Raw genomic sequence first — 23,278 nt, 5'->3', positions numbered from 1 at the left:
TATAAAAGTCTGAGGTCATGTACCAAGCAACTCAAGAACAGCTTCTTTCCTGCTACCATCAGACTTTTGAATGGGCCAACCTTGCATTAAGTTGATCTTTCTCTACACCCTAGCTATAACTGCAACACTACATTCTGCACTCTCTCATTTCCTTCTCTATGAAAGGTATGCTTAGTCTATATAGCGCACAAAAAACAATAGTTTTCACTGTATACTAATATGTGACAATGATAAATCAAATCAAAATGTTAGTGTTCCAGAAGCTCCAGGGAATGGTCCCTGAGCTAACTTTAGTTTTATGGATGGATTGCGGAAACTGGGATTGTTCTCGTTATACAAGTATTTTGGTAGAAGTATTCAAAATTATGAGGGGTTGATACAGAGTAAATACAGACAGAAATTGTTCTCATTAGTAAAATGTTCAAGAAAGAGGACATTGGCAGAAAGGCAAAGGGACCAACTATAACATGAGGGAACACATCTTAAGCAGCAAATGATTAGGATCTGGAATAGAAATATAAAGACAAAATACTGCGGATCTTGTAATCCGAAACAAAAACAGAAAATGCTGGAACATCTCAGCAGTTACGATGCATCTTGTTCTTGTAAAGAGCTGGCACAGAATCAGCGGGCTGAATGGCATCCTTCTGCACTCTAATTCAGTCTATGAACAGACTGAGGAGAGTAAGAGGGTTAAACGTCCTCCTGTTCCTAGATGTAGCATATCCTTTAGTACTTATACTCTCCCAAAATTATTTATTTTTATGCCAAAGCTTACATATTCACAATGAAACTCTGAATGGTGGGGGAGGGGAGGTTCTCTTTCTGATCTGCGTCATTCTCTTCAGCTCGTTGGGATGACTCACTCCGGGGCGGATCTTTTTACTGTTTTTCCATCACGTCAAATATTAAAGCGAAGAATTATTCACTACCCCGTCTGCAAGTCGGTGAGCCGCCGCTGTGGGCGAGGAGCTGCTGTCCATCAGCCAGAAAACAAGATGAAAGAGCGAAACTCCAAGGGCGGGGGTGATTGACGGCGCTTCGCACCAATCGGCGTCCGGGATCGGGACAGATGGGGCGGGATTCACCAATGGCGCCGCGGAAGGGGTGGGACTTCCGCCCAATGGGGCCGGAAGTGGGAGCCGGCGCGCGAGGAGCGGAACGGGGGCGACAAAATGGCGGCTAGCGGGATCCTGATCGGAGACAAACTGTACTCAAGTATCGCCTTGACCCTGGAAAACTGCCTCATCTCGGAGGAGAAACTTTCCCTAACGGCCTCGGTGTCAGACGGGCTGGACCCGGAGGTGGAGACCGACCTGAGGATAGTGGGATGCGAGTTAATCCAAGCGGCCGGCATCTTGTTGAAACTCCCTCAGGTAGGCCCGGGGCCAAGCAGGCCTCGCTCCCTCCGCTCCTGGGCTCTGGGGGAGTGGCTGGCACCATGGATTACGGCGTGTAGTAGTGAAGCTTTGTCTAGGACTCTTTTTTTACTCCGTATTTTTGGCGATTATGGGGATTGTTGCGGGCTGTAATCCTCAAATTGAGGGCGGAAGAGACGGTGAAATGTCGAAGGGGGAACCGTGGCGGCGCCTCAGAATGACTGAAGCTGCCGACTTCCGATTTGAATTAAGATGGTTAAAACGGTGACTTTAGATCGAAATTTGCTGCCACCCTTTTCAAATTGCTGTAAATAATCTTGGGGCTTTGTGCTGGCGTCGTTGTGTAAGAGTGAAAAACAGGAAATTGGGTCAAGGCCACTTGTAGGTTCTCAGAACCCACCTTAGTCTGGATTGACGTGTTGGTCTCATTGTGTAAATTTAGATCCAGTTGGGATTCTGATTGCGACATGGTCTTTAATGGCTTCATTTTTTCGTGCTCGATCATTTTTCTATTAGTACGTTCGAGAGACAACAAAGGTCTGTCTCCTTTGGGGGGGCCCCAGCTTCAGCCCCCCCCCCCAAAAAAAACATGCGGGAATTAATTAATAGACATGGGCGTTTAACGCGCCACTGTTTAGTCCTTCATCATAATATTAAATACTGAAACATATGTATGAGTCACCAGCATGTTTTTCTTCCAGTCTCCATTGTGTGGTGGTATTAGTTTCCGTATCACAAATTGCTAGTTGTGATCATCACTGATGGCCTAACTGGAGTTTATTCAGTAATATGATTTAGAATATTCCGTGAGATAACTCAATTTGAAAAGACAAAAGATGGATTTTAATAGTCAAAATGGATCATAGAAAATTGTTATACTTTTAAGTGCTGATATTCATCTTAAAATACAGATGTTTTGCTCTTATGTTAGTGTTAACATGGTTTTGTTTATTGCCCATTTTTACTTATCCTGAGAAAATGTTGTGACACTGGGGAATTTTTTTACATGAGTGGCTTGTAAGGCTGCTTCACAGGGCATTGAACGTCAACCATTTCATGTGGGATTCGAGTCATATGTAGGCCAGACCAGGTAGGGACAGCTGCTTTTCTTTGGGTTTAAGACAGTCCAGCAGTTTTCAGTCATTTTGTGGTGATAGATGCATCAAATTCAGACTTGTGACTTACCATTGTGGGATTTTACGTGAATTGCTGCCAGTTCGGTACAATAACCAGAATGCTGAAGTACTATAAGATTTAAACACTTCAATGAATGATGAAAGGTAGCTTAAATGGAAGTGACTTGAAAATTGAAGAATTTACTTGAGCCAATTTGTAAATTTTCAGGAACGGAATTAAATCTTTTAATTAGCCAGAAAAGTAGTGATGCAAATTAACTTGTATAATGGGTTTAGTCCTCAGACTATAATATTGAATTAAATGCATCTGGTGTCTTTTAGAGTGCTGCACCAAATTAAAGGTGCCACACCAAAAACTGCCACATAAGATAAAGATGCAGTGTTACAGGTAATATATCAGCATGGATAGAAGATTGGTTTTCTAATAGAAAGCAAAGAGTGGGGATAAATGGGTGTTTATCTGGTTGGTGATCAATGACTAGTGGTGTGCCTCAGGGATCAGTGTTGGGACTGCAACTGTTTACGATTTACATAAATGATTTGGAGTTAGGGACTAAGTGTAGTGTGTCAAAATTCACATGACACTAAGATGGGTGGAAGAGCAAAGTGTGCTGAATATGCTAAAAGTCAGCAAAGGGATATAGATAGTCCAAGTGAGTGGGCGAGGATCTGACAGATGGAGTACAATGATGGTAAATGTGAGGTCATCCATTTTGGCAGGAGTAACAGCAAAATGGACTATTATTTAAATGGTAAAATTGCAGCATGCTACTGTGCAGAGGGACCTGGGTCGTTCTTGTGCAGAATTCTCAAGGAGTTGGTTTGCAGGTGCAGCAGGTAATTAAGAAGGCAAATGGAATTTTGTCCTTCATTGCTAGAGGGATGGAGTTTAGAAACAGGAAAGTTATATTGCAGCTGTGCAAGGTGCTGGTGAGGCCATACCTGGAGTACTGTATACAGTTTTGGTCTCCTTGCAAAAGGATATACTAACATTGGAGGGGGTGTGAAGGAGATTCACTCAGTTGATTCTGGAGTTGAGAGGGTTGACTTATGAGGAGAGACTGAGTAGACTGGGGCGATACTCATTGGAATTCAGAAAAATGAGGGGACATCTTATAGAAACATAGCAGGGAAGTTGTTTCCACTGGCGGGTGAAATAGAACTAGGGGGCATAGCCTCAGAATAAGGGGAAGCAGATTTAGGATTGAGTTGAGGAGGAACTTTTTCACACAGTTGTAAATCTGTAGAATTCCCTGCCCATTGAAGCGGTTGAGGCTACCTCACTGTTTTTAAGGCAAGGATAGATACGTTTATTGAACAGTAAAGGAATTAAGGCTTATGGTGAGTGGGTGGGTAAGTGGAGCTGAGTCCACAAAAAGATCAGCACGATCTTATTGAATGGCAAAGCAGGCACGAGGGGACAGATGGCCTATTCCTGCTCCTAGTTCTTAGTTCTTGTGTTACCTGAATTTTCTGGGCTGATTGTGTTCTCTTTATGGATCTAGGTGGCAATGGCAACTGGACAAGTTTTATTTCAGCGCTTCTTTTACTCAAAGTCCTTTGTGAAGCATCCCATGGAGGTAAGAGTTTGAACTGAAATTGGATTCCAGAGGAATATTCAGAATGTTATCTATGTACAATTTTAATGTAGTTGGGACTTTGGGTGGAGGATTCACGTTGCTTCTGCCAGTCAAAGTTGCTACTGAAGAAAATATAAGGTATGCAAGACAAACCTGGTGAAATCTTTCCTTTTCCTTGTGAATAAGTATCTAAGATTTGACTTGTGTCCCTACTATATCACACTTAGATTGGTAGTCTTCAATCAGTGCAAATCTTCATCTTGTAGTTGGTTCACTCTTCTAAACTAATTTAGAAATGTACTATTCAAGCACGTAACAAAGTGAGTTTAAATCAATAAATTCAATGTTGTTGCGTCACCCATGGGATTGGGATCCAGATTTTTATTAAAATATGCAAAATCCAGCTTGATCATTCCAGTTGTTGTATTTGGAAATCTGATTTTAAGCAGATTTTTCTCCCCTAAATTTTTTACATAAGCAATAGCATAATATTACAATAAGTCACGTGATAGTATTCTGGGAAGTAATTGCGACACACAGCTTAAATCATACGCAAGATTTGTATTTTTTGCATTAGTCAGATGATATATGCTCTCTATTCTGTGGTGCTTTTCTCCTTGTTCTCATTTTCTTTTTGGGTGGATCACCGTTTTCTGCTGGAGGGAATGATTTTGACAGAACCACAGGCGTTAACTTGTTTTTTGAGAAGCAGATTTTTGGGGTGGGGGGGGCAGAAGGGAGTGGGCCAGATTTTCACTTTGGAGCAAAATGCTATGTTGCCAAAGGAAGCAGTGTTTTTCTTAAGTATTCATTCGTGGAGTGTGGGTGTTCCTGGCAAGGTTGGTATTCGTTACCTGCCCCTAATAACCCTTGAACTAAGTGATTTGCTAGGTAATTTCAGAGGGTTTTGTAAGCGTCAACAACATTGCTGTGGGTCTGGTGTCACGTGTAAACCAGAATGGATAACGATGGCAGATTTCCTTAAGGACATCAGTAAATCAGATGGGTTTTTTTTTTAACTGTTGCTTAGACTGGTTTTCAATTCCAGATTTTTCTGAATTTAAATTCCACCACTTGTCATATAGGATTTGGCCCATGTTCCCAGAACGTTAGATTGGAACTCTGGATTACTAGTCCATTGACATAATGATATCACCATCTTCCCCCATGGGCATTTTGCCATGTAGCATTGCGCCATCTAGTTTGGAAAGACAAATTGGGTGTCAGGCAGACCAAAAGGCAATATCTAGGGCAGACTTCACTTAAATGTAATGCATGTGCTGTGTAACCTTCTGAAAAGTGAGTGCTAAATACGTGTGAAGTTGCTGTTAGGTGATTCAGGATGTGCTAATTAGAAACATTCGGCGATTTGCTCCTCATTTAACCTCTACTTAGTGGTGGCTGTAATTGCAAATTCTGCTGCTTGAGATATTTGATTCAAATAGGTCACTATTTGTCAATAATGCTGTGGATGCTGAAATCTGAAACAAAACAGCAGATCTGGCAGCGTTTGCAGGGAGAGAGAACAACATTTCGAGTCTGTTTGACTCTTTAGAACTATTTGTCAAGCTGCATGTTTGTCTGGTTAAGTTTACTTGTGTTGTATAATAATTGCTATGTGTATTTGGAGTTATTATTCCATTGGCCCCTGACTGAGGTGAAATACAAATAGTGTAAATTGATATATTTTCTCTATGTATCTTGGAATTATCTAGTGTAAATGGTGTAGCACATTATCTGTGTGTGATTGTTTGGATACTGAAATTTATAAGACCCAATGAAGTACTCACAGTATGTTGCTTCACTTATGCCATGTTTGGGTGTTATTTTTCTATTTTCATCCGCACTTTGGCTGCTTTTGTACTTATTCCACCTTTCTTGTTCCCAATGGCTATCTGTTTATCCTTGCTGGAAAACTTGTCTAAATATTGGGTGAAGCCATGATTGGACACTGGTATGATTCTCCGGGTCTGTAACCTACTGGCATTCATAGTCTATTTTCACACGTCATCTGAACTGCTAGTATATGTAAAATTGGTGTGATTCAAATGGAGTTTCCCAACAGACCTACTGAAAAATAAGGTGGTGGTGACTGGATTCTTCAGAAGCTCTTGTGACAAGGTAATACATTTTAACTGAGGACGAAGACCATTTTAGCTCAGTAAAATTTAACCCTCTTGCATACTGAACCTTTGAGTGGAACACATCCAAATTTGCTGGCGATTGATGAATTGAGTCTTATGAGGAATAGAAAGGGAGGGAGAGAGGGAGGTATAGACGACTAAAGTGAGTGGGCAAGAAGAGGGTAGAAAGAGTATGATTTGTGGAAATGATCTACTTTGGTGGGAAGAATGTGAGAAATAATATTTTTTTAAAACATTAAAGATTGCAAAATGTTGACAGCATACTTGAGGACTCCACGCACCCCGGACATGCACTCTTCTACCACCTTCCATCGGGGAAAAAGATACAGAAGTCTGAGATTGCGTAACAACCAACTCAAGAACAGCTTCCCTGCTGCCATCAGACTTTTTGAATGGGCCTACCTCGCGTTATGTTGAACTTTGTCTATACCCTAGCTATGACTGTGACACTACATTTTGCACTCTTTCCTTCTCTATGAACAACATGTTTTGTCTGTATGGTGCGCAAGAAACAATATTTTTCATCATATACTAATACATGAGACAAGAAATCAAATTCAGGGGGACACCTTGATGTCCTCACGTGAATATGAGCAAGATCATGCCGAGTGCAGCAAGCAATTAGGAAGGCAAATAGTATAGCCTTTATAACACAATGGTCATAGTATGAGTAAGGAAGTCGTGCTGCAATTAGGTATGTGCTGGTTTTAGATTCCTTAACGTAGGAATGGTAATCTTAATGAGTAAGATGGGGATTTGAAGAAAGTAGGGTCTATCTGGCACGACAGATGATCTCGTTAAAATATATAAAATTCTGGAGAGGTCATGACAGGGTAGATACTGAGGAGTTATTTTCCCTGGATAGAGAACCATGGTCTCGGGATAAGAGGTGGGCATTTATGTTCTAGCTTGGAAATTTCCTCATTTAATTTCAATACATTCACAAGCTTTTATCAACCTAGGGCAGTGGGTGCACAATTATTCAGTGTATTCAAAGCTAAGGTCAATAAACTTTCACACATTAAGGTAATCAAGGTAGTGGAAATTGAGTGGGAAAGTGGAATTAATTTAGTAGTTCAACCATTACCTTGAATGGCTGAGTAAGCATTAGGAGCACTATGGCCTGATCCTATTTCTTGATTCATTCATTTGCTGTTGGTAAAACCTTTCTGCACGTAAATTGGCAGCCACATCTGGGCGTACAATAAATGTGACTGTGTACAGTTCTGAATTTGAAAACTTTATGGCCTTAAGTTATTGTTGATGGTGTATCTGATCACAAATCGCAGCAGTACAATTGGCATTTATGAAGTGGACGTAATATTGACAAAATGCCAGATGAGCAATGTAATTTTTAAAAGGCAGACAAATCGATGTGGAACTAATATGTGATTACGTAAGCACCTATTGGAGTTACAAAAATACAGTTGGAATACAAGTAAAAAGGTCACTTAAAAATGGAACGTTTTAATACCTTTTTCTTACAGATATTATCAATGGCTTGTGTTCATTTGGCATCTAAAATTGAAGAAGATCCTCGGCGCATTCGGGATGTCATCAATGTATTTCATCATTTGCGGAAACTCAGGGAGAAGAAGTAAGTTGCAAATGTTTACAAAGTTCATGAGCATAAAATTTAGGTAAAAAGGCAAATCCAGAAGTTACCAAAAGGATTCGTTGAAAATTCCAAGCTGGAAGCGATATTTGATTTGGATCCTAAATTGAGCAGTCCCCTGACTGTATGATCTTTTCCTAATTTTTAGAGTAGCACTGTGGAAGAATGGTTAATATGGCTGCCTCACAACACCAGGAACCTGGGTTCTACTCTGGCCCTAGTTGACTGTGTGGAGGTGGCACATTCTCCCTGTTTCTGTGTGGATTTCCTCTGGGTGCTCCGGTTTCCTTTGACAGTCCAAAGCTGTGCAGATCAGACAGATTGACTATGCTAAATTGTCCCTTGGTGTCCCAAGATGTGTAGGTTAGCTAGATTGGCCATGGGAAATGTGTAGGGTTATGAGGATATAACGGGGGAGGGCCTGGATAAGATACTCTTGTCAGAGGCAATGTAGACTTGATGGTCTGAATGGCCCCTACTGCATTGTAGGGATTCTATGAATTTGTAACTGCCCTGAAAATTGTTCTTTCAACCATGCCAAGGTTGGTTTTGATTACAAATACAGTATTGACTGATAAATAACTTGGATTTATGCTTTCCAATTGAAAGATCATTTACTGTGGCTATTCAACCTGTTTCAATCAATTTGCTGTTGAGAAAGTCAATGGAGGTTGGGGAACTTGGGGAAATAAATAGTGGTGTCTTGAGGAGTGTAGACACTACAGAGGAGGTGGTGCTGGAGATCTTAAAAGCAGGTAGATAAATCCCTGGGACCTGATGAAGCGTATCCCAGGATGTTGTGGGAGGCTAGGGAGGAAATTGCAGATCCCCTAGCAGAGGTATTTGAATCATCATCAGCTACAGGTGAGGTGCCTAATGATTGGAAGGTAGCAAATGTTGTGTCTTTGTTTAAGAAGGGCTGCAGGAAAAGGCTTGGGAAGTACAGGGCAGTGAGCCTATCATCTGTAGGGTGCAAGTTGCTGGAAGGTATTCTAAGAGACAGGGTCTGTAGACATTCAGAGAAGCAAGGACTGATTAGGGACAGTCATCATGGCTTTGAGTGGAAAATCATGCGCCTCAAATTTGGGGTTTTTTTTGAAGGGGTAACCAAAAACATAGATGAGGGCAGTGCAGTTGACATTGTGTATGTGGAATTTAACAAGACATTTTACAAGGTACCACATGGTAGGTTGTCACATAAGATTAAATCTCACAGGAACCAAGGTGAGGTAACCAATGGATACAAAATTGGCTTGATGACACAAGACAAAGGGCGGTAGTAGAGGGTTTTTTTTTCAAACTGGAGGTCTGTGACCAGTGGTGTGCTTCAGGGTCACTTATTTATATTAATAATTTGGATGAGAACTTGGGCATGATTAGTACGTTTGCAGATGACCCCAAGATTGGCATATTGGACAGTGAAAAAGGCTATCAAGGATTGCAACAGGATCCTGATCAATTGGGCCAATAGGCTGACGAATGGCAGATGGAGTTTAATTTAGATAAATGTGAGGTGATGCGTTTTGGTCGATCAAACCAGGGCATGACTTTACTCAGCTAATGGTAGTATAAACAGATCTAGAGTTACAGGTTCATAGCTCCTTGAAAGTGGACAGGGTGGTGAAGAAGGCATTTGGCATGCTTGGTTTCATTGGTCAGAAAATTGAATACAGGAGTTGGGACATCTTGTTGAAGTTGTAAAAGACATTGATAAGGCCACACGTGGAATACTGTGTGCAGTTCTGGTCACCCTATTATAGAAAGGATATTAAACTAGAAAAGATTTATTAGAATGCTACTGGGACTTGATGGTTTGAGTTAAGGAAAGACTGAATCGACTGGGAATTTTCTCCCTGGAACTTAGGAAGCTGATCTTATGGAGGTCTATAAAATAATGAAGAGCATAGATTAGGTAGATAGTCAACATCTTTTTCTAAAGGTAGAGGGCTTTAGGTTAAAGGTGAGAGAGGAGAGATACAAAAGGGTCCAGAGGGGCAATTTTTTCAGATGGTGTGTGTCTGGAACAAGCTGCCAGAGGTAGTAGTAGTAGGGGCTGGTACAATTTTTTTGTCTCTTAAAATATGTTTAGACAGTTACATGGGTTAAGATGGGTATAGAGGGATATTGGCCAAATGCGAGCAATTGGGACTAGTTTAGTCGTAAAAAAACTGCGCAATAGGGAAACAGGCTCTTTGGCCCAACTTATCCATACCGTAAACCCCTGACTATGTATGTAGGGAAGAATAGTTGCTATTGTTCATCACATCATAGAATCCCTACAGTGTAGAAGGAAGCCCATCAAGGCTGAACCGATGACGGCCCTACCCAGGGCCTATCCCCTTATCCCCACGTATTTACCCTGCTAGTCCCCCAGATACCAATAGACAATTTACCATGGCCAGTCAACTTAACCTGCACATCTTTGGAGTGTTGGAGGAAACACACGCAGACATTGGGAGAAAGTCACCTGAGGCTGGAATTGAAACCGGGTCCCTAGCGCTGTAGGGCAGCAATGCTAACCACTGTGCCACCATCCACGTTGTATCTCAAAAATTTGCTCCTCTGTCCATAAAGAGCTAAGTTAGAGCATGAACTTTATTTTCAAAACACACATGGAACCTTTTTTAACCCATATTCTTGAAATTAGTGGTTGCCAGTAAAGCAGTTTGGCTCTCGACGCAATTTCTGACCGCCTGGCAACAGGCATAAAGCTATTTTCTTGAATTCTTTAGCACAATCAGCTGTTTAAATGTTCAATGCATGAAGGGCATGTCATTGAGATTAATGTCAACTGCATCATGTCACAAAAACATTTCAGGAGTCTTTAAATGGAAAAAACCAATGCGAGGAATGTCATGGGAGAATGTGGAAGCAGTATTTGGCAATTGAAAACTTGTTGAAATTTTGACCTGAAATTTCCTGATTAACGTGAGCGAATGTTTATTGAAATAGAACATAGAACATAGAACATTACAGCGCAGAACAGGCCCTTCGGCCCACGATGTTGCGCCGACCAGTTACAAAAACAATGACCCACTAGCCTATACCAATCCCTTTTCGTCCATAAACCTATCCAGAGATCTCTTAAACGCCCCCAAACTAGACGCATCTACAACTGCAGCAGGCAGGGCATTCCAATCCCTCACCACCCGCTGGGTAAAGAACCTACCCCTGACATCCGTCCTGTAGCTACCCCCCCTTAATTTAAAGTCATGCCCCCTCGTGCTAGCTTTCTCCATCCGAGGAAAAAGGCTATCACTATCCACCCTATCTAAACCCCTAATCATCTTATATGTTTCAATAAGATCCCCTCTTAGCCGCCTTCTTCCCAACGAAAACAACCCTAGATCCCTCAGTCTCTCCTCATAGGACCTCCCCACCATACCAGGCAACATCCTAGTAAACCTCCTCTGCACCCTCTCCAACGCCTCCACATCCTTCTTGTAATGCGGGGACCAGAACTGCACACAGTACTCCAAGTGCGGCCGCACTAGAGTAGTGTACAGTTGCAACATTACACTGCGACTCCTAAATTCAATCCCCCTACCAATAAACGCCAAGACACCGTACGCCTTCTTGACAACCTTATCTACTTGATTCCCAACTTTCAGGGATCTATGTACACACACACCTAGATCCCTCTGTTCATCCACACTATTCAAAGTCCTCCCGTTAGCCCTATACTCGACACATCTGTTGCTCCTACCAAAGTGAATTACCTCACACTTCTCCGCATTAAATTCCATCCGCCACCTCTCGGCCCAGCTCTGCAACCTATCTAAGTCTCCCTGCAGACTATGACACCCTTCCTCACAATCTACCACACCTCCAACTTTGGTGTCATCAGCAAATTTACTAATCCACCCAACTATACCCTCATCCAGATCATTAATAAAAATTACAAACAACAGTGGCCCCAAAACAGATCCCTGAGGCACACCACTCGTAACTGCACTCCATGATGAATATTTACCATCCACCACCACCCTCTGTCTCCTATCTGATAGCCAATTCCTGATCCAACTTCCTAGATTACCCACAATCCCATACATCTGCATTTTCTGCAGAAGCCTACCATGGTGAACCTTATCGAACGCCTTACTAAAATCCATGTATACCACGTCAACTGCCTTACCCCCATCCACCTCTTTGGTCACCTTCTCAAAAAAACTCAATATCTAGTATTAGTATAAAGATCAATATTTTAAACTGATATGGTTTTCTGTTATGTCAGGTCTCCTGTACCACTTCTTTTGGACCAGAGTTATGTCAACCTAAAGAATCAAGTCATAAAGGCAGAAAGACGAGTGCTAAAGGAGTTGGGATTCTGTGTTCATGTCAAGCACCCTCACAAGGTTTGTCAATTTAACCTGCTGTTTGAGATACGATAAGCTTATTTTCTAAGTCTTTTATTTTGTTCACTTGGGTACTTGTTTGGAAAGCAGAGCTTAGTCTAAACTATTGTGGCTTCTTCACTTTTGTCAACACTGAGCCAAGACCTTCAAGGACACAGGTTAATTTACAGCTTTTGGTTATTTCAATTGAGCATTTAATTTTCTGCCATGCGATTGATTCAGCTTAGATTTTTGTACATGGGATTAATCAAACCCAGTTCTTCACTGCATTATTTTTACAGCAATGCGCTACCTCTAGCACATTATCAGGAATACTGATTTTACTGCATAAAGGCACAAGCACGTATTTGTTTAAATGCATTTTGATTATAATGCATTCTTGCATTATTTAAGTTTAAAGGTTGCAACAGCCCTGACAATTTTGGAGGAAGTCCTACTATGTATGTGAGCATTAGTCAGAATTTATGGGTTCTAGCCTTTGCTGGTAAAACTTGTTTTATTGTGAATTTTGACTTTTTAACCGATCTGGACAGTGGGTTTTGTTGGGCGATATGGAGTACTTGATTTAAAAAGCAAAGCACTGAAGATGCTGGAAATCTGAAATGAAATCAGGAAATGCTGGAAAAGCTGAGCAGTTTAGGCTGCTTCTATGGTGAAAGAAAGGTATGGTTGTCATGCAGGTCTCTGATGTTCAATTGGAATTGGGATATTTTGATGTCTGTTTGAAGATTAACGCAGCTAATGGTTCTAGCAAATGGTTCTAGTACTTCTTGGTCTTGCAATTCAGAAATAATCTACAGCCTTTCATCTCCAATAGTGGCTGAAGAGCCATGTTTTGGTTATTGGGGCCCAGTGGATATAATGTAATCTATTTTATACATTCCCATTGGACCTTGTCCTGGTTCTGGATGTTGCACTGTAGAATTTAACATCTTAAATTTAAATCAAAGCCAATTAGAAACATTGGAATGACATGCCAATTGTATCAAAGTTTGAGTACAAATCTTCCCACTGCATTCTGAAAATATTGTTTTGTAAACTGGTTTATGTTTGCTGTTGTATTTTTGCATACGTTGACAACCCTTATTAAAAGTCAGTTCTTCAATGCACGCTGGACCTTGGAAGGGCATGGGGGCAGTGAAGAGATGGTGAGGAGCAAATTTTTGCTCTCATCTGCTTCTGGCAGATTAATATTTTTTATTTGGAGGCTGAATGCCGATCTGGCAGACTGAACTTCTGGGAGTGTATGTGTAACTTTGAATGCAACTTTCTCAAAATACCTATTTCACACATTTTAGCACCTTTTTAAGTGTTAGGAAAATTGTTTTGCAACCTTATTATTCTTCTGAAATTAACAATAACTGGTTAAATAAGCGCTGTGTTGCAGAAAGCTTTGATACCATGTACTCTTCCTGTCTTGCAATTCAAATGAAAGTAGGTGGGTTTAAATGTCATTCATAGCTTTAACTGAAACTCCTAGCTGGTTCTGTGCTTTACTGCTACAGGCCATAATACACCTGCAGAAGTGCATTGCTGTGCATGCTACTATATTTACAACCACAACAGGAGATTTTAATATATTTTTGGAATTAGCTTTTTTAATGAAAATAAAACCGTTTGTCTCCACTGAGTTTTAGTAAAAGTGTGCCTTCAGTGATAAATGTGGCATTTCAGTTGCTTAGACGAAAGAAATTAGTCAACTGAAGTGAAAAATGGGGACAGTGTTAAACAGTATTTGGGTTCTGTTTACAGGCACTCCCACTAATGACTAAATGAGGTTCAGTTGTAACTCTATAACCTGTATCTTCCAGATTATCGTTATGTATCTTCAGGTGTTAGAATGTGAACGTAACCGGCCTCTGGTCCAGACTGCATGGTAAGTTGATTTTCTTTGTTTTTTTTTAGATGACCAGCAAAGACAGTGGCAGAAATATGTATCTATATGTTTCTCTCCTCCCCAGTCCTTCTCTGCACCATTCCCTGGCTTGTGGGCAGGCTGGCAAGCTTTAACCAGGCCTCTGCTGGTCTTGTCAGCAAGGGAATGCAGGATAGTGTTCAGTGACTGATCCGAACATTTTGGAAATGTGTGATTCCTTTACTTTGTGGAAAAGTCCTTTCCTTTGTTCATTTCCTTGACACAGAGTCAAGATCAGAAAGTTATCATGTGGGTGGCACAGTGCCAGGGACCTGGGCTGGCTTCAATTCTGGCCTTGGGTCACTGTCTGTGTGCAGTTTGCACATTCATCCCTTGTCTGCATGGGTTTCCTCCCACAGTCCAAGGATGTGCAGGTTAGGTGGATTGGCCATATGAAATTGACCCTTGTGTCGGGGGGGGCTTAGTAGGGTAAATACATGGGGTTGTTGGGATGGGGCCTGGATGGGATTGTTGTTGGTGATGGGCCAAATGGCCGCCACCTGCACTGTAGGGTTTTTATGGAAACAAATGCAGAGTTAATTTGCTGAGTCCACCTTGGCAGAAGTAAGAACATGTTACTGTACCAGTTACAACTTCTGTTCAATTACATTAATTCGATTTATCTGAGGGAGAGAGATGGTGCTGTAGTCACTTTTTGAGGGTGGGGGGAAAATGTGGTTTGCTAGATTGTTGAATCTTATTTTTCAAACATGCACATCTGATTTGTGTAAAAAATCTTACTAGGATAACGTTTCATATTTCTGCTCACTAGTCTTTTTATGGCTGGTGTAGCATTTGCTTAATTGAGAACCCATTTTAACTTCTCTTTTTTTCTACTCTTTCGATCAAAGGGTAGACCCTGATGGTAAGTGACTAAGACTTCTGAACTGCCCTCCAAGCACTTTGATGCCAGGATGGCCCTAACTGGCTGCCACTTTGAACCAATCCATTGCAGGTTCTCCTCCAAGAAGGCTGACTGTCTAGTGAGAGGTGGTATATAGTAACTGGCCAACTGCTTCTTGTGTTAAACAGTTTTTAATATATGTAGAAATTGAAATATTGATTTGTTTTATAAATTTAAATATTAAATTTAAAAGTAATGTTTCTATTATAATTTTAATGTTTAATACATAATAGCTTTCAATGTTTTATTATAGACAATTATGTAACAATCTATTTTTAATAATTGCTGTAATGGAAGAAAACCTAATCAAAGACTGTTAATGAGACTGTTGAAACTCTTCTGACTGTTGTGCAGCACCTGTGATATCTTGCAGCTTCTCAATTTCTGATTTGGCTGAATCTTGAATTCTGGAACTATGAGCAAGAAGAATTATTGTGTGCTGTTTTCACTAAAGAAGACTGGGGCGAATTGAAAATGCTTTCACTAAGTATTTGCATCAAATGCGACAGTTACCAAGAAGAGTGCTTCCATATTTGATTGCGTGGCCCTTCAGATTGGATAAAGACTGATTTCAAGTGTTCAAAGAATCGAGTCACGTTATTGATCTTTGATCTGTACAGGCTTGAGAAGATATCAGTGACTGGAGTATTGCTGGTGCATGGAAAAACTTTTTTTTGCGATTTACATTTGTGATCAAGGAGACGAAGTGCAGATATTCTAGCATGGATCATTATCTCAAGACTTTCATGAAATATGGATGTTTTTAAGTATGTCTTAATTTTACATTGCATGTCTTGAGTTGTATTGGTTTATCACGAGAGCAGGCCAGTGAGTAGATCAGCATGGAGGTTAAAATGGGTTCTCTGTGTTTTTTTTTCTTTTCTTTATGTTCCTTACTATACAGGGATCAAAATGCTCATTTGTGCAGCACATGCAGATTTTTAAGAATGGCTTATCCAACATAGCTATGGAAGAGTAAATTTCCATCAGATTTTTCATTATTAAATGATGCCATAAGGTTATACTAGAATTTTTAATAAGCATTACCATTTCGTGAGTAACTATCCATATATACTTGGTTGCCAAGAACAGATCATTGAAGTCAGTGATAATTCTTGTACTTTATTGAAGTCGATTCTGACTGTCTCGATAATGGAGCTGTACGAAGGAATACTAATAATCAGGGAAGGAATGTTGTTCTGGGAGACTTAATTCATTTCTAAGTGTCCAGCTTTCCAGTATAAAGTGATTTGAAGAGTTTGGAAAATTCTGCCATTTATATTGGCCAACATGCTTGAAAGAAAGGGAGTATGAAAATAGAAATTAACAAAGTGTTGTGTGGAATCTGCATTTGGTAAAACTTGTTCAAAACGTAAGAATAGCTAGAAAATTGGCACTTAAGAAATTTTATTTTTCTAATGGAGTTACCTGTGGAAATGTGCCATTTGGCTTTTAAGCTGTAATATATATACAATAAATTGTAAAGGTGCTTGATCTAAATTAATTTCTTATGTACAAACCAATCTGCATCTTTGACTAAAGGTCTTTGTCACCTCAATTCTTTAACTTCATTTATTTTGCTGTTTTTATTCTTCGACTTTTGGTTGTTTTACAGAAATAACAGAAAAGTGAGCATTTTGAACCCTGTGTGGTTTTTTTTAACTTTTCATCTAAAGCAGTTACACTCAGAAATTAGCAGTGTATTGGGTGGGTTGCCGCAACATTTTTCTTGTCTATTTCAGGAATTATATGAATGACAGTCTGCGGACAGATGTGTTTGTCCGGTACCATCCAGAGACCATTGCCTGTGCCTGCATCTACTTGGCTGCTAGGGCACTTGAGGTTGGTGAACACCTTCTTCCTCTCTACACGTGTACACATTTCTATAAAACATGTTGTCTTTTGATGAGATAAGGTTTTAGAATTTCTGGCTAGCTATTCAATATCATGGCTAAGTAGCCAGTGTTCTTGTGAATCGGGTGTTGTCAGTCATTATTAAGTGAGAATCATTGGGTTTAAAAATCTGACTTTTTAAAAAAAAAGCCACCTCACTCCCTACATACTACATCTGAAAACGATGGTGACCCTATTAACTTGACTTAAGACCAGCGAGTGAAACAGATCAAATCTAACTTCTTTCGGTCTGTTAATTGGGATTATTCTCAGTACCTGGCTACAGCTTAACAGAGGCTTAAGTTTTTAGATGTTGCCTATATGTTTCAGTCACTGTGTGGTTTCCATCAAGGGAGACGGACGTTTGAAAAATCAGTTTTTTCAATAAAACTTAACTGAGTCTTTTAACTGTAAAGATAAAGTACGTGAAAGGCCTGGGGTGAGAATGTTGTTGGTGCAGAGTTGATGGGCCAAATGAACTGTAGGAATTCTATGATTTCTAATTATGATTGCATTAAGAAGGCTGAATCCTAATAATTTAATTTTATGGCCATGTAATTTGACTTAACTCTTTGCAGATTCCACTCCCAAATCGTCCCCATTGGTTTCTATTGTTTGGAACGAGTGAGGAAGAAATGAAGGAAATCTGTGTGAAAATCTTAAAACTCTACACCAGAAAAAAGGTTTGAAACAGAAAAAAAATTGGTTGCATGTTTTTTGTTTCTTTGAGCTTGTTCTCAATTTACAATTTACAATTTACAATTTGCAGGCAAATTTGGAGCACCTTGACAGTGAAGTTGAAAAGCGGAAGGTGGCACTTCAGGAAGCAAAAGCTAAAGCCAAAGGTCTTTTACCAGATGGGACACCTGCATTAGACGCTCCACCTAGTTTCTCACCATCGTCAAAACCAGGTACAGACTTTTGTTTAGTAAAATTTAAATTTGCCATTTGTTCTGTTAGTCAACTTTTTTAGCATTCAAATACATCAAAGTTGATGCATTGGCATGTGATATGATTCCAATTATTTGTATATCTTTTTATGATTAATCAAATGACTTCTGAAATGCTCACTGCACTAAACATTAACTAAATCATTGTGTCAATCTACATATGTATTAGTTAGGTTGGGGGGTAGTTACAAATGCATTATTAAATTTCGAAATTCCTGATTTAGGGATTTACTGTTTGGGTTTAGGAATGTGAAATGGAGGTTACAATCAGATCAGCCCCAACCTTGTTTAATGATGGAGTAGGCTTGTGGGGCTGAATGGCCTGCTCCTAATTTCAATTTTTAAAAATCCAATTATCACTGCTTAAGGAAGGGCAAAAACATTTAACTTGAGGTCGGTCAGTTAATTGGTAGTGGGAAACGTGAGAGTCTTCTGGAACACAAGTGATTGCTGAGTTATGTTTGAGTAATCTAATGTAGTTGAATTTTGTGTTGACTGATGATTAAAATAATTTTTGGGACAGATGGAACCCCTCCCCAAAAATCCAATTCTGGGTGTTCAATTTAAAATCTGACAGATTTTTATTGGGTAAGGATATTAAGGGTTACTGAACCAAAGTGGATAAATGAAGTTATGAGATTCCGTTGGTCAGGATCTGATTGAATACATCAAACATTCACTAATGTTTTCTCCAAATGATCTGTACTTTATAGATTCTCCCAAGGATGGAAAGTTTGAAAAACCTTCACCGCTGTCTATTCAGGCAATGAAAAACGCTCGAAGAAAACTTGATGAGGAAGAGAAATGGCCCCGATCTGCTAGTCCTTTTAACGGGTGAGTGAAGCATATATCCCTTTCATGCTGCATCCCATTTTATAGTTTGAGAATGGTGTAGATAAATTATTCCTATTTTGACTGGTTTTAAATTATTTAAAAAGTTACAAGTTGCTTGGTCACAGGAAAATTGCTTCTGGTAAAAAGGCCCTGTGGCTTCCTAAAAATGACATCAGTTAGACCGTGCAGCATTCAGAATTTCCTCCTGTATCTTAAACTTGTCTCGGTTTTGTCATGAATATAGGTGCCTATTTTAAAATTCCAAAAATAATTTCTGTTTGTAGTGTTCAAAAGAGTAAGAGTAGCAGAAGTCGAAGTAGAAGCAAAGGTCGGAGTTACTCAAGGTCTCGCTCTAGATCACATTCTCCTAGGCGGCGGTAAGTAATACTAATCAAAAGTGCTAGTATTTCACTGACTTGTGTCTCTTTCTCTGCTTGTGCTGGACATTTCCCTTGTGCAAAAGATCAATCTGAATATGTATGAACTTTGCATGTTCATGTTACAGTACCCTTTTGCTTTGACCCACACCAGTACCTGGACATTTACATGTAGTGTTCTGATTGAACTAGTAGTGAATTCTGTCATGCTGAAACCTGAACTATTGGATCTACCAGTCTGAGAACAATAACTATATAATTTATTAGTTTGGATTATATTTCCAATTTTAAAATTGGGCAGAGCTGTTGTAGAATCTACATTGTCATTTATTAGAAAGATTGACTGTTTTTCTACAATTCTGGTTTAATAAAACCTAAATGGATTTCAGTACATTTATCTTGCAAATTTGTAGATAAAGAAAAGTGGCAATCCTCCGAACAGATTTCCAATTTCAGGTATAGTCTAAGATAAATTCTCTCTCCTGAGTTCTTCCCATTTAAAAAAAAATCATTTGAAAACAAATGACTGTCCTGGAAAGACCTCAGCTGCTTGCACCTTATTTTTTTTAGCAAGGTTAGAAGTTGAACAGGAGGGTGTTTAGGAGTATAAGAAAGAGAGAACCTTTTACATAGTTATGTGAGCTGGATTGGAGTACATATGAAGGATATGATATTGAATGTTGGCAAACATCTACAGTGGGTCATTCACTAGCCACCTTCACCCAGCTAATATTTCAAAAGAGTATTTCTTGGTATAGCTGTTTTTTTTTCTGGTTTTACTATATCTGACTTTTTTATAAAAAGCTTTTTTATGGAGAGCGTATTTAGGCCTTGGGATTGCTTTGTGGTGTAGAGGTGGACACTAATGGGGCTTTCAACAGGGAATTAAACAGCTGAAGGGAGAATTTTCAGGATCTGGGAATGTGGTGTAGGACTGGTTGGATTACTCTTGCAGAACTGTTTTTGACAGCCAAATAGCTTTGTGCACTGTTCCATTCCTTAATTCTGTGTACTTTGATATAGTTTAAGTACTAATTTGTGTTTCGGGTTGATTGTTCCCTGCGAGCAGAAGAAGTCGGAGTCGTTCTGCATCCAACAGTTCTCGATCCCGCAGCCACTCGAGAAGCCGCAGTGATTCCCCTCCGCAACGGCATAAACGAAGTTCACCTTACATTGGCAGGCCAAAAGTTAAAGAATATGATGATATCCGTGAATATAAGTACAATTCCCACAAACGCAGGAGATCTCACAGCAGGAGCTACAGTAAAAGTTTGTCAAGATCTAGAAGTAGATCCAGAGAGCGTTTAGATTTTCCTCGAAAGCACAAAGAAAGTAGGAGCCATCACAGAGAGCGGAGGCACGATCGATCACGGTCATATGAAAGGTCCACAAAACATCACAACAGCCACTCGAGCCACAGCAGACACCGGCGGTGATGGATAGACCCTACTTCTGTCGTTTACTTTTGTATTTCAGGATTTATATACAATCTCTAAACATACCTTTGTTAAAGAGATTCACTTGGAGGATTGAGGGTTAGTTTGTGTAAATTGCACTGCTTGTTTTGTAGTTTCTAAAGGCAGATGTAGTGGCTTCTGCTGACATCAGTTTTTTGATAGCATCTTATCAACTGCTGATAGATTTCATATTAAATATTTTCTGATTAACTTTGGTTGTGTTTACGCGGCTTTATATTGTTTCAGGGTTTCTAAATTATTTTTTAACTTGCGTTCACATGACTTTTAAAGTTTCCTTTCGTGTTAACTGTTTGTATATAAGACAGAAAACAGACGTACATGTGCAATGCACCTGGAGGAGTGGAGGGAGAGTGATAGATACCTTTTGTGTCTGTTTCATCTGTCCTGTAAATGACATTGTGTCCAATGCTGTCTCAGCACATTTGAAAGGGTGTGCAGCCAGGTGCCAATTTCATATAGTTTAGTTTTTAAAAAATCCTTTTGAATGTGTAATTCAATACTTCCACCTGTTATTGTACTCAATCCTAACCATTATTCTTGGATTGATAGTGATATGGTTTTGAATAAAAGATACATGGCTACTTTGTTTTTTTTTGCTGCTGCATACACTAATGTATTTCTCAGAAATAAGCCATGCTCTTTGTAGTTATGTGAAATACTTTAAACATTTTTCTTTGGGAAGTAATAATGTACCTAAGATAATATGGTTACTTGTAATTTGTAAAGAGATTTTCAGGTTTTTGTTTGGGGGGAGGGGAGAAGGTTATTTGCAGCTGATAATTGTCCGTCTGTTCAAGCGTACATGTTCTGTTCTATTAAGTAAAATGAATTGCTTAAAACCAGGAGAAATTGTATATAAGCCTTTTAATGTAGTGCAGCAAACATACATGTGCCTTGAATATGTAAGTTTTATGAACTACAAATGAAATTTGGATATGCATATACTGTAAATAAACTTTTTTACTAAGTTGCCAGTGTACTTGGGCTTTGAAGTTGTGCGAGTTACTATTGGGCCTCGAGGTGTAATGGTCACTATCATAACTAGTCATAGAATAGAATCCCTACAGTGCAGAAGGAGGCCATTTGGCCTATCGAGCCTGAACTGACAACAATCCCAGCCAGGCCCTATTCCCTGTAACTCCATGTATCCCCCTGGCCATACTAAATTGTTCTTTAGTGTCAATCAACTTGACCTGCACATCTTTGGGAGGAAATTCATACACAGGAAGAACATGCAAACTTCACACAGACAGTGACCTAAAGCTGGAATTGAATCTGGGTCCCTGGTGCTGGTGAGGCAGCAGTGCTAACCACTGTGCAGCCCAAACATCATAGCAGAGGATGGCCATTAGTATCATTTTCAGGCTGAAGAAATGAGTGCTGTAGAGTGATAATGGGAAATCATAGCCCACACAAAAACTACACAAGGTATTAAGAATCTGACTGTTGCAACAAAAACTATTATATCTTAGAAACTGTTTAGAACACTGGGGGCCACAAATGGCAGCCTGAATGCAGCCTGAGAGACATTTTGACTGCTGCCCATGTGCGGAGTTGCCAGATTCCATTAGTTTCTGTCCATGTAATTTTTTTTCCTACCGATATTACTCGTGATACAGGGCACATGAAGTGAGGTGTGTGCTGATTGCGCACAAAGAACCATGCTCTGTTCAGTCAAAACACTGCTACTGTTAAATGAGCACAACACAGAGGTAAAGTATGTAAGGGCAGTTAGCAAAATTGCCCTAGACTGGTAGACCATCTTGGTTGCAACACTAATGGACAGGGGATGTTGAAGTTTGTCACTTTTGTACTTCTGACTTCAAGTCAGATTCCATTTAATGTTTGAAGTTGACAGCTTTATTAACATGATGGATTAAGTATTTTCTATACAGTGAAATGTTCAACATATAACTGAATTTAATTTTATTCATCAAGTCGTGGTTAGTGCACATACCCAATTTCAATCTTGTGACCCACTGAGATGGAGGGCCTGCGGCCCATTCGCTATCCTCGATTGCCTGTTGCTGATCTAAAATATCCATCTTCCCCTGGAATTCATGTTGTTTCCTCCTTTTTCAGTACTTTGAAAATATTCTCAAAACTTATATTTAATGCTTGAAGCAGCACTTTGCCAGTTAGATTAGCTAATGTAAGAATCAAGCGCTGGAAATACTCAGGAGGTCTGGCAGCATCTGAAGAATGAAGTAGTTGCAGCAACTGGGTCAACCAATAATTTCATTATTGATCTGAAGCCTGACCTGGTTAATGACCATATGGAGCTAGATACCACTTCACCCATGATTTTGTAAACTTGGACCAAACACTTCCTTTGTTCATCTGTCATAAATGCAAAAGATACAGTGATAAACGTTATGTGGAATAGGACATTTTACCAAGGTAGTTGGTTAGATAGTGGAGAAGTAAGTATAGAACAGGTAAGTCAGAGATATACAACATGGAAACAGACCCTTTGGCCCAACTGGTCCATGCCAAACAGGTTTCCTAAATTGAACTAGCCCCATTTGCCTGTGTTTGGCTCACTCCTGTTAAACCTTTCCTAGTCATGTACCTGCCCAAATGTCTTAAGTGTTGTAATTGTACCCTCCTCTGGTAGCTCATTCCATATACACACTGTCCCCATCTTAAACTTATGCCCTGTACTTTTGGACTCCTCTTTCCTGGGGGAAAAGACCATGGATATTCACCTTATCTAAA

The 23,278-nt window shown here is 39.8% G+C and overlaps 1 protein-coding gene across 5 annotated transcripts; it reads left to right on the top strand.

The window, feature by feature from the left end:
* Positions 1-1,124: 1,124 nt before the first annotated feature.
* LOC145360305 (cyclin-L2-like) lies at positions 1,125-21,527 on the top strand. Of its 5 annotated transcripts, XM_080215461.1 has the most exons (11): positions 1,128-1,376; positions 4,021-4,095; positions 7,727-7,836; positions 12,089-12,209; positions 14,021-14,085; positions 16,771-16,870; positions 17,500-17,604; positions 17,691-17,832; positions 18,585-18,705; positions 18,990-19,082; positions 20,152-21,527. In XM_080215461.1, exons 1-11 carry the CDS (start codon positions 1,176-1,178, stop codon positions 20,516-20,518), a joined length of 1,500 nt encoding a protein of 499 aa, XP_080071587.1. In that variant the 5' UTR covers positions 1,128-1,175; the 3' UTR covers positions 20,519-21,527. The 5 variants fall into 5 exon arrangements, with proteins under 5 accessions (XP_080071592.1, XP_080071587.1, XP_080071589.1 ...); XM_080215463.1 differs by lacking the exons at positions 1,128-1,376; positions 4,021-4,095; positions 7,727-7,836; positions 12,089-12,209; positions 14,021-14,085 and adding exons at positions 14,996-15,114; positions 15,383-15,795; XM_080215464.1 differs by lacking the exons at positions 1,128-1,376; positions 4,021-4,095; positions 7,727-7,836; positions 12,089-12,209; positions 14,021-14,085 and adding an exon at positions 14,996-15,114.
* Positions 21,528-23,278: the final 1,751 nt, after the last annotated feature.

Source organism: Carcharhinus amblyrhynchos, chromosome 30, assembly GCF_965287045.1.
Source record: "Carcharhinus amblyrhynchos chromosome 30, sCarAmb.v2.hapA, whole genome shotgun sequence".
Lineage (NCBI taxonomy): Eukaryota > Metazoa > Chordata > Chondrichthyes > Carcharhiniformes > Carcharhinidae > Carcharhinus > Carcharhinus amblyrhynchos.
The sequence above is the reverse complement of the archived record's forward strand: the minus strand, read 5'-3'. Positions and strand labels throughout refer to the sequence as shown.

Excerpts from the sequence above, each read along its gene's own strand:
- LOC145360305 (XM_080215461.1), top strand. The coding sequence starts at position 1,176 with ATGGCGGCTAGCGGGATCCTGATCGGAGACAAACTGTACTCAAGTATC. Across the intron at positions 4,096-7,726 it reads TTGTGAAGCATCCCATGGAG|ATATTATCAATGGCTTGTGT; the intron begins GTAAGAGTTTGA and ends TTTTTCTTACAG. Across the intron at positions 14,086-16,770 it reads CCTCTGGTCCAGACTGCATG|GAATTATATGAATGACAGTC; the intron begins GTAAGTTGATTT and ends TGTCTATTTCAG.